The following is a 12,092-nucleotide window of genomic DNA, read 5'->3' as shown; positions in this document are numbered from 1 at the left end:
ATGGCTAAAATGGAAGAGTGGCCATACCAATTATTGGTGAGGATGTGGAATAACTGCTGGTAGGAATGTATAATGGTATAACCACTTTGGGAAACAATTTGGCAGTTTTAGTAATGCAGTCCCTTTCAAAATCTCAAAATTTCCTGAAATTCATGTAGAATTTCAAAGAATCCTGAATAGCCCAACATTCTTATAAAAGAACAAAGTTGGAGGTCTCACACTTCCTGACTTCAAAACTTCTACAAAGATACAGTAATCATATCATTGTGATAGTGGCATAGACAGAGAGACATATAGCCAAATGAAATAGAATAGGGAGCCCTGATATAAATTATCACATATATGGTCAAAGGATCTTTTATGAGGGTACCAACACCACCTAGTGGGGAAAAGGACAGTTCCACAAATGGTGCTGGGAAAACTGGGTATACACATGCAAAAGAGTGAAGTTGGAACCTTAACTTATACAATATACAAAGCTATTTCAAATGGATCAAAAATGTAACAGCTAAAACTAGTACTTTTAAAAGAAAACATTGAGGGAAAAACATAATGACATTGAATTTGGCAGTTTCTTGATATGACAGCAAAGTCACAGACAACATAAAAATAGAGAAATTGGGCTACATCAAAATTTAAAACCTATGTCCATCAGAGAATACAGTCAATAGAATGGAAAGTCAATACAGAATAGGGGGAAATATTTTCTAATCATATATCTTGACAAGGGGTTAATATTAAGAATATATTTTGAGAAACTCCTACAACTCAAAAACAAAAAACACCCAAACAACCCCATTTTAAAAATGGGCAAAGGACTTGAATAGACATTTTTTTCAAAAAAGCTACACAAATAGCCAACAAACATGAAAATATGCTCAACATCACTAATCATTAGAAAATGCAAACCAAAGCCACAATGAGATACCACTTTATACTCATTAGAATTGCTATCATCAAAAAATAAAAACGCGTGTTGGCAATAATGTAGAGAAATTGGAATCCTTGTGCATTGTTCATGGGGATGTAAAATGGTGACCACTATGAAAAACAGTATGGAGGTTCCTCAAAAAGCTAAAAATAGAATTACCATATGATCCAGAAATTCTATTTCTGGATATATACCCAAACAAATTCAGTTGTAGTTTCGAAGAGATTATTTGTACACCCATATTCACAGCAGCATTGTTCACAGTAACCAAAATGTGGAATCAACCCAATTGTCCATCAACAGATGAATGGATAAACAAAATGTGTATACATACAATGCAATATACTATTCAGCCTTAAAATGTATTAGGAAATTCTGATGTATTCTATAGCATTAATGAACTTTCAAAATAATACGCTAAGTAAAATGGACCAATCACAAATAGACAAATACTATATAATTCCACTTATATGAAGTACCTAGAGTAGTCAAATTCATAGAGACAGAAAATAGAATTATGGTTACCAGGGGCTGGGGAAAGGAGAGATGGGGAGTTGTTTAATGGGCATAGAATTTCAGTTTTGCAGAATGAAGAGCATTCACGAGATTGGTTGCACAATAATGTGAATGTACTTAACACATCTAACTGTATGTTTAAAAGCGGTTAAGATGGTTTTATGTTACATATATTTTTTCATAATTAAAAAAAACTGTTTTGCAATTTTGTAAAAAGTTAAACATGCATGTAGCTTCTGATCCAGCCATTTACTTATATTTACCCAAGAGAAAAGAAAACATATGCCAATACAAAGATTTGTACAAAAATGTCCTTAGTTGCTTTATTTGTAATAGTCTAAAATTGGGCATAATCCAAATGTCCATCAACAGTTGAATGGTGAAACAAATTGTGGTCTATTCATAGAAAGACATGCGCTACTGATACACACAACTATAGTTTACAAGTATAGTGGTGTACTATACTGTACCAAAAGTAGGTTTGCCTGGATCAAAGAAATTTACATTTGTAATTCTGAACTATACTTTCAAATTTTGCTTCATAGGTCTAGCTTAATTTTACACTGCTACCAACAATGTATGAGATGCCTGTTTAAGATCACCTCATCAATGGAATATGTTATCGATCTTTTGGATTTTTGCCAACATGATAAGTGAAAACTATCCTGACAAGTTTGAGTGCTTTTCTCAGTGAGGTTGAACACCATCTTTTCATATGTTTGAAGGCTGTTTATATTTCTGTTTCTATGAACTGTCTTTCATGTCCTTTGCCCTTGATCTCAATTTTTCAGGAGCTCTCTCTCTCTCTCTCTACAACATATGCCTGTTACATGAGTTGCAGATATTTTTCCAAGACAAATCCAAATCTGATGAAAGACTCAGTTGCTCACTCTGACATAAAATTTCGGGGAGGAGGGTTCATGGAATCTGAAGCCCATGTATGGATTGCTGAGGATCCACTTTTAAACATGCATGTAGCATATGATTCAGCCATTCTACTATTTATCCAAGAGAAAACATGCAAAACAGGGGTTTAATTGTGGAAAAACATATGTAACATAAAGGCTCTTAGTTTTGTGTAGTTGAATTTACTATTTTTTCTAATATAGTTTTCAGGTTTTGCATCATAATTATAAAGGCCTTCGTCACTTGAGGTTGTAAAGGAGTTTGCTTTGCTTTCTTTCAGTTCTTTTATGATTGCCCCTTCCTGCTTTCGTCATTTAAATCTTTGTTCCATTTGTAGTTTACCCTAGTATACAGTATGAGGTATGGATGAACCTTTTTTTCCCCTAGATTCAATCCAGTTGTCCCAACATTAATTATTAAAAAGTTAATCTTTACCTTATTTCAGATGCTACCTTTATTTTACTCTAATTTCCTTTATGTGTTAGAATCTGTTTTGGACTTTTCCACTGGTCTGTTGGTCTATTGAACAGGTGCTATCATGAAGGAGCAAGGAGTACAAAAAAATCAGCCTACAGAAATGGAATAAAGGAGTGATTGATAACTTTGTTTTGGTGGTAAAGTGGAAAACCAATTTTTTGCCTGCTGATGAAATATACATACACCTTGAAATCAACCTGTGCAAGAGAAACATAAGGGAGCATAACTGTGTTTGAAAATGGCAATACAGAAGTGTATGAGGGAAATTACCAAAGGACCTGAGGGGTAGATAGTCCCAGTTCATTGAATGCTTTATATGCCATACAGAATTTTAATTTTGATTTAAAAATAGTGGAACAATTGTCAGCAGACTAATGAAATGTAAGATAATATTTGGGGGCGGGGGGTGTCTAAATCTGAGTTCAGTGGGCTCCTCAGCAATCCCTACATGGGCTTCAGGTTCCATGAATCCCCCTCCCTGAAATTTTATGTCAGAGAGAGCATTGGCGTCTTTCCTCAGATTCTCAGAAGTCTGACACACACAAAAATTAAGAATACCTTCTTTTAAAACTAAATTAGGGTTGCCAATCAAGAAGTATTTGCATTAGAGTAGGCAGAATATGAGTAGTAGAGGGGGAAAGTGAGCTTTTCCCTTCAGTTCATTATTTCTAGAAGGTATGGCTAATTCACAATATTTATGTTCTGTAAAATTGCTGCAAGCACTGAATTAGTGAATACTGACCCATTTAGTCAGGGCAAATACAGGGTTGCTGTTATATAAATGAGCCAAAGATGGCCTCTGAATAGTGACCCTGAGGTGGTTTGTGGTTGTTTTTTCCCCCACAGTCTGCTGGCACCATTAGCATAAAAGCCCGCTGGCATAGGACACTTGTTTACCGTTTACTGTATGAGAGCTAGAACAAGAAGGCACAGTGTCACCTTTTCCAGTCTCAGCTGGGAAGGTACATGTTCAGCTCATTGCTCTACACATGTTCGCAAAAGCATTACAAGTATTGATTTGGGGGTTACAAATTTTAGCAGGTAGACAAATCACAAGTGCAGAATGCATGAATAAAGAGGATCAACTGTTCCAATCCAATCTCATGCATACTTCCAGTGAGAAACTATTTCCTTGCTGGGTAGTTTTAATGGTTATATTGTTCCAAATTTGGGATCCTACTTTTTTCTGATTGTAGGTCCTAATTTGGCTTTCTGGATTGTTCTCCCTTTGATATACTATTTAAATTCAGCTGTCTTATATATACTCTTACTCCATTTTGCCCCTGTAGCATGAAGATTCTTTAGAAACTTTTGGTTTGCTAAGAATTACATGATTTTAAAAAATGGAACCTTTAATTTTATTGTTATTAACTAACACATCCCCTGTACCTCCACTCTCCTCCACCTCACCACCCTCACTATTAAAACCTGAACTTCCACTGCACCACTGTAGTCCACATTGTGTTTGTCTGTTCTCTTTCAGTTGCAAATTATTCAGATTCAATGGGGAAGGGGGCTTGAAGAAGAAAAGCCAAAATAGGGATGATCTCAAGTATATAAACTCTTCTATCTCTTTCCAGGGGTCCCAGTGCCTTTTCTACTTCTCCCCAGGTTAGCTTCATTCTGTGTCCAGATTTCCTCAATGCAGTGGGAAAGATGGCCGCTGGGGCTCCAGATTTCTATCTGCTTGGCACACTATAACTATAGTAAAAAGAGGAACTTCTCTTCAGCCAGTTCCATTTATCAGTTAGGGAGGAACTCTGATTGTATTGGGGTCATATATCTATTTTTGGATCAATTGCTATTGCCAGGGATACAGGACACTGATTAGCCAGCTTATGTCATGTTTAGCTAGAAAAGTAGTGACCCTTGATTGAGAGCCTCTCCTGGAATTTTTAGGGAAGGGCAGGTTCCCTGGGGAAACAGGAGTGCTAGTCAACTAAACGACAAATATCAGTTATACACATAAGACAAGTATTTTTTTCTCTCCTGTGTTTAGGATCAGTAATATATCTCTTAAGGTCCATCAGTGTGATTGAAGGATTGCAGTTTTTAGTTTTAAACAGTGTTGGATCAAAATTGATTTTGCTTTAAATGTTGACATTATAGTTACTCAGTAGTGGGTACATAGTGATCTGTTATATTTTCTATTCTCATATGTTTAAAATATTTTATAATTTTAATGAACTAAAATTCATTGTAAGTTGGCGAATAATAATACATATTTGTCATAGTTTCCCTTTAATAGTAAGCTGTAGAAATTATGTTGTATCTGATATAGGTAAGTTTTTTTTTTTTTAATGTGAAAAACATAATTTATTTCCTTTACCTCATATCATGCAATTATGATACTGTAGGTACCTGCAAGGTGTGGAGTTACAGTCCGGGACAGTCTAAAGAAAGCGTTGATGATGAGAGGTCTAATCCCAGAGTGCTGTGCTGTTTACAGAATTCAGGATGGGTATGGTTTGTATGTGATGTGAAATTTTGTTGTGATCTTTACCTAAATCAGGGGAATTGAAAATCAACTTTAGAAAACAGTATTAAATTATTATTAAATTTAGCCTAAAGAAATCTTGTGGGCCTTTTGATGCATTAACATTAGATAAGTTTGTGTGTGACAATAGTGTGTTACTCTGATTAAATGGCTTTATTTGAAATATGTGATTAGTAAATTTTTTTAACCATTTAGAATGTGACTCATTTGAATAGTGGACTTGGCTCCATTCCCCTATTTTTAATACAAACTTGTAGTTTCACAAAAGGCTTATCAAATTAACATTTTATATTGAACTTTTTTTCAAAACATCTAAAGTTATGCCAAGATACACACACCTTCCTAATTTTGAATCCTGTTTTTAAAATTATCCTTTTGGGGGCATGTTGTCCCTTAAGTACTCTTTTTCTTTGCATAGATATATCTATACCTGTGATTATTTTATTTTATTTTTTTAATGCCAGGAACAGTAATTTTCTGCTGTTGTGGAACTGACTTTAAGAAAAGAGTACATCTCTTTACCTTGCTGTTTGTCCAAGAGTGATACATTTATTTGGTGTAAACTTAAAAATTAATTTATTGCCATTTAAATTTCTAACAATGGAAGACCAGGGAGCCAAAGCTCCCTCACCATTATTGGCCACTCACTAACCAATTTCCGTATCTTCAGCATGAGGTATATGAAGGTTTTTAGGTATGATTACCAAGGAAGGCTTATGTCTACATTTTTCAGAGAGAAGAAACCAATTGGATGGGACACTGATATTTCCTGGCTTACTGGAGAGGAATTGCATGTCGAAGTATTGGAAAATGTTCCACTTACAACACACAACTTTGTATGTACCTTTACATTTTTTTTGAAATGTCAGAAATGTTTATGTTGCCCTAACTGGTTTGTCTCAGTGGATAGAGCGTTGGCCTGTGAACTGAAGGGTCCCGGGTTCGATCAGGCCAAGGGCACGTGTTGCGGGCTCAATCCCCAGTAGAGGACGTGCAGGAGGCAGCCAATCAGTGATTCTCTCTCATCATTGATGTTTCTACCTCTCCCTTCCTCTCTGAAATCAAATAAATATATATTTTTAAATGTTTATGTTCTGTGAATGAATTTTTATTTAGGAAATAAGAAATATGAATGAATAATTTGGGGATTGATAGTTTACCTCAGTTAAAAATCAGTTCTTTAAAAAACTTGAATTTAAACTAAAGAGTTTTACTTGAGTCATTATACTTTCTTTTGAATTTAAAAAAAGCAATACATGCTCATTATTAAAAGAAAATTTAAAAGGCACAAAATGTATAGCAAGTAAAAAAGTGAAAATACCAGACTAGAGGTAAACTAGTATTAATCAACCTTTGTATTGTCTTCCAAATTCTTTCTATGTATATTTATAAACATATATGCTTATATCTATGACCCTATGGTTTTTCTTCTTTCATTTTCTCTTTTCCCCTCTTTTATCTTCATTATTTCCCATTTCTTTCCTTTTCTTAAACTAAAAATGGAGTCTTGTTCTTTGCTTCATAGACATCTTTTTATGTCAGTATACCTAGTTTTTTTTTAAGCAATCTTTTTTTTTTTTTTAATGTATTGATTTTTTACAGAGAGGAAGAGAGAGATATAGAGAATTAGAAACATCGATCAGCTGCCTCCTGCACACCCTCTACTGGGGATGTGCCCGCAACCAAGGTACATGCCCTTGACTGGAATCGAACCTGGGACCTTTCAGTTCGCAAGCCAATGCTCTATCCACTGAGCCAAACCGGTTAGGGCAATATACCTAGTTTTATTTTTATAATGATTGCATAATCTGTAAGAATAGTATAAATTCTGTATAATTAACCATCCCTCTAATAATAGACATTTAGATGTTGTTTTAAAAATCTATTATGTGCCGAAACCGGTTTGGCTCAGTGGATAAAGCGTCGGCCTGCGGACTGAAAGGTCCCAGGTTCGATTCCGGTCAAGGGCATGTACCTGGGTTGCGGGCACATCCCCAGTAGGAGATGTGCTGGAGGCAGCTGATTGATGTTTCTCTCTCATCGATGTTTCTAACTCTCTATCTCTCTCCCTTCCTCTCTGTAAAAAATCAATAAAATATATTTTTTTAAAAAAATCTATTATGTACAGGCCTAAACAGAATCTTTCTGCATACATCTTGACATACTTGCATAAAATTTTTCTAAAGTATAAGTTAATGGAAGTGGCACAGCTCTCCTTGAGGACTGAAAGAAGACATTAAAACTCTCTTTGATGACTTCTCCCTTTGGTGTTTGCACTTGCTAGAACCTAGTCTAAGCTAAGTGTCACCAGCATAAAGCCTGAAAAGTGAAACCTCTCTACCTTATAGATGAGGACACAGTTCCCAGAGCTTGAGAACCTGTCCTCTAAAAGGGTAGGCAAAAGCCAGGATTAGAGTGATCTGCAAGACAGGAGTACATTTCTTATCTATATATCTGAAATTTTAACCATAGTTTATTTTTTTCTAGATGGATAGTTATTGCTACCATTTCGGCATCAAGTGTTTTTCCATGTGCCTTGGTGATTAGTACAGCTGGGCTCTTAAAGCAGACAATTGATGAGATGATTTCCATGGGGGTTTGTGTATTCAGGGCTCTATTAGTGGTGAATAATGAAATCAAGTATTTCAATAATCAAGGCATCTTCTGAACAAGTGTAAAATACACTTAACATCAATCAGATTTACTATGCAAATAGTTTTATAATGATGAACTAGGAAGTTCATTACTATTTTTTTTTTTTTTAATATATTTTATTGATTTTTTACAGAGAGGAAGGGAGAGAGATAGAGAGTTAGAAACATCGATGAGAGAGAAACATCGATCAGCCGCCTCCTGCACATCTCCTACTGGGGATGTGCCCGCAACCCAGGTACATGCCCTTGACCGGAATCGAACCCGGGACCCTTCAGTCCGCAGGCCAACGCTCTATCCACTGAGCCAAACCGGTTTTGGCGGTTACTATTGAATTTTAACTCAGTGTAGAATTTTGAGTGGTAAGATTTTAGGAATAAAAAAACAATTGAGCTTACATTTCATAGTGATTACTATTCTTTTTCTTAATTATTATGCTTAGCTAGGAATCAGATATGGGGAGATAAAAGAAGACCTAAGTTGCTAATCAGAAAATTGTACTAATATAGTGCCTCAGGAAGGTCCTTGATATGGGAATGTAATGAAAGCAAACTGCAGGTTAGTTCCAGAGTATGGAAATCTTTCAGCACTATTGGAGACCTTCCAGTAAATGTTTATTGAAAACCTCCCAGTTACCAACACTGTGTCTAATATAACAATGAATAAGGAAAAAAGTATCCCGGCCTTTGAGTAGAGAGACAGTTGATTTAATAAAAAATTTTATAAACATTTGTAATAACTGTATGTGTAAAGTGCTATAGATATGCAGAGTGGAGACTCCTAACCTGCCTTTGAGGGGTCAGAAGGTTTCCCAAATGAAGATGATCTAAACTAAGGTCTAATGGATGAGGGAATAGCAGAGAAGAGTGAAGGGAAAAGTAAGCAAGAAAACATGTTACCTTTTCAGTTTTAAAAAAATGTTTAGCCTTAACCAGTTTGACTCAGTGGCTAGAGCATTGGTCCATGGACTGAAGGCTCCAAGGTTCAATTCCGGTCAAGGACACATACCTTGGTTGCAGGCTCGATCTCCAGCCCTGGTCAGGGTGCATGCGGTAGGCAACCAATCAATGTGTCTCACTCACATCAATGTTTCTCTCTGTGTGTCTCTCCCTCTCCCTTCCATTTTCTCAAAAAATCAATGGAAAAATATCCTCAGGTGAGGATTAACAACAACAATAATAATAACAACAACAACAACAATAATACTGTTCAGAATGGATGTTACAAAGTTAGAGGAGGGGGATGTTAAAAATAATAAGAGTTATGGCTAGAGTAAGCAGTCAAGTTCATGAGAGTCCTTGTAAGCCATGTTAAAGACTTGGACTTTTCTGTAAAGTAATTGGAAATTTAATGATTGTAAGCAGGGGAGAAATGTGACTAGATATGTGTTTTAGAATAATTAGATACGGGTTTTAGCAATTATTCTAAACTCATATATAATCATACTACTCCCCTGAGTGGAAGGGAAAGGGAGAGACACACAGAGAGAAACATTGATGTGAGAGAGACACATCGATTGGTTGCCTCCCGAGTTCCAAATAGAGGCAAAGTAAAAGCCTGTATGTACTCTCTTTGCATCTCTGTTGGATTTTGCTGGCTATTCAAGGGATGCTGCTGCCACCTTATGGTTTCATAGCGTCTGTTATAAAAGCAGTTCCTTCAGTATTTGCCTATATCCCTAGAATCCTTAAGAACTGGTGGAGTGAAGGATGGCAGGGAAAGTAGGGAAACAAGATTTGAAACAGATGTCATTTGTCTAGCCCTTCCCATTTTTCCTTCAGACAGCCCCACACCTTACAAATTAATGCATGCAGATTGCCTGGTCTATGCCTCCCATTAATTTACCATCCATGTCTTAATATGCTCAAATTCAGAATAAGCCTAAATTGTGACCCAAAAGAAAAGAAACACCTTTCTGTGTTCACCTTTATTGACAAACATATACTTAAAAATACAGGTACAGGGTGGGCAAAAGTAGGTTTATAATTTTTCATATGGAAAATAATACAACTTTTTGTGTACTCACAACTATAAGCCTACTTTTGCTCCATCCTGAATATATCACTTGCAATTTATACTAAAGTGCATACCCATGTTTTCTCCTCTCAGATATTTTTCTCTTCTCTCTGCTTCCCCCTTCTCCCCTCTTGTGTGTGTCTCTCTCTCTCTCTCTTTCTCTCTCTCTCTCTCTCTCTCTCTCTCTCTCTCTCTCTCTCTCTCTCCTCCTTTACATATACACACAACCAGTTACACATAATTTTCAAGTATAAGTCAGTGATAGTAAGAAAGGTTATAATTGAGTAAATTAATGCAGGAAGAGAAATTAGGCTTTCATGATACAGACTGTCAGGAGAGTGAAGGTCTGAATGGTTAGCAAAGATGAGATGACTATAAAATGCTTATTCCTATGGGAAAGTTTTGTATTTTTCTGTGCTCTATCTCCTGAAATTATGCTAGCAGCATAAAAGATTCTCTTGACTTTGGCAAATAATGGTCACATAAATGTTAAAGATCTTCTAATTTCTTGTATATCCAGAAACAAATGGAAAAGGAACAAAGCTAAAAACAAGCAGTTGCCTTTCAAATCCCCTAGAAAGTGATAATAGAAAAGAAGATGAAGAAAACAAAAGTCATTTATAAAACTACCTAAATGTTCTCACAAGCCAGAATGGATGATATGCCAAGATGCCTTTTCTTTTTTAAGATGCCATTGTTTGATGAAACATTTTAAAATAACTTTTTTTTTAATTAAATCTTTATTGTTCAGATTATTACATTTGTTCCTCTTTTTTCCCCCCCATAACTCCCCTCCTCACAGTTCCCGCCCCACCCTCCGCCCTCACTCCCCACCCACTGTCCTCATCCATAGGTGCACGATTTTTGTCCAGTCTCTTCCCACATCTCCCACACCCCTTTCCCCCCCAAGAATAGTCAGTCCATTCCCTTTCTATGTCCCTGATTCTATTATAATCACCAGTTCATTCTGTTCATCAGATTATTTATTCACTTGATTCTTAGATTCACTTGTTGATAGATGCATAATTGTTGTTCATAATTTGTATCTTTACCTTTTTCTTCCTCTTCCTCTTCTTAAAGGATACCTTTCAGCATTTCATATAATCCTGGTTTGGTGGTGATGAACTCCTTTAGCTTTTCCTTATCTGTGAAGCTCTTTATCTGACCTTCAATTCTGAATGATAGCTTTGCTGGATAAAGTAATCTTGGTTGTAGGTTCTTGGTATTCATCACTTTGAATATTTCTTGCCATTCCCTTCTGGCCTGCAAAGTTTCTGTTGAGAAATCAGCTGACAGTCGTATGGGTATTCCCTTGTAGGTAACTCGGTTTCTTTCTGTTGCTGCTTTTAAGATTCTCTCTTTGTCTTTTGCTCTTGGCATTTTAATTATGATGTGTCTTGGTGTGGTCCTCTTTGGATTCCTTTTGTTTGGGGTTCTCCGCGCTTCTTGGACCTGTAAGTCCATTTCTTTCACCAGGTGGGGGAAGTTTTCTGTCATTATTTCTTCAAATAGGTTTTCAATATCTTGCTCTCTCTCATCTTCTGGCACCCCTGTAATTCTGATGTTGGTACGCTTGAAGCTGTCCCAGAGGCTCCTTACACTATCCTCGCATTTTTGGATTCTTTTTTCATTTTGCTTTTCTGGTTGGATGTTTTTTGCTTCCTCGCATTTCAAATCATTGACTTGATTCTTGCACTCCTCTGGTCTGCTGTCGGGAGTCTGTATAATATTCATTATTTCAGTCCGTGTATGCTTAATTTCTAGTTGGTTTCCCAATATAACATCGAGGGTCTCATTAGTTTTCTTGTAGATCTCATTAAGTTTATCGGCGGCTTCTAAACAGTTCTTGAGAGGCCTTAAAAGTGTGGTTCTGAACTCTATATCTTCCTTTGACAATTTTGTCCTGTTTGTTTGTCTCCGCATTTTGTTATGCTTCCTTGGTGCACCCCCTAGTGGTCTTTGTTCGCAGTCTTATAGTTAAACCTTGATTGTTGTAGCTAATCCCAGGGAGGGTTTGACCTCCAGGCCAAGTGGCTATGAGAATCAGCTGTGTCAGCAGTGAGAGAACTTCTGTCCTCTAGGGAGGTGCTAATTTAG

The 12,092-nt window shown here is 36.4% G+C and overlaps 1 protein-coding gene across 5 annotated transcripts in view; it reads left to right on the top strand.

Annotated features, from left to right (window-relative positions):
• The window catches only part of BRAF (B-Raf proto-oncogene, serine/threonine kinase), a 145,614-nt gene that overhangs the window by 57,437 nt on the left and 76,085 nt on the right, over nucleotides 1-12,092 (top strand). For all 5 annotated transcript variants that reach the window (XM_059711989.1, XM_059711990.1, XM_059711991.1 and 2 more), the window contains 2 exons: nucleotides 5,188-5,291; nucleotides 6,061-6,163. In XM_059711989.1, coding sequence (XP_059567972.1) covers nucleotides 5,188-5,291; nucleotides 6,061-6,163 — 207 coding nt within the window. The remainder of the gene's footprint in view (nucleotides 1-5,187; nucleotides 5,292-6,060; nucleotides 6,164-12,092) is intronic.

The sequence above is a fragment of the Myotis daubentonii genome, chromosome 10 (genome assembly GCF_963259705.1).
Source record: "Myotis daubentonii chromosome 10, mMyoDau2.1, whole genome shotgun sequence".
NCBI classification, from domain to species: domain Eukaryota; kingdom Metazoa; phylum Chordata; class Mammalia; order Chiroptera; family Vespertilionidae; genus Myotis; species Myotis daubentonii.
Note: the sequence above shows the minus strand (reverse complement) of the source record. Positions and strands in the feature narration are given on the sequence as shown.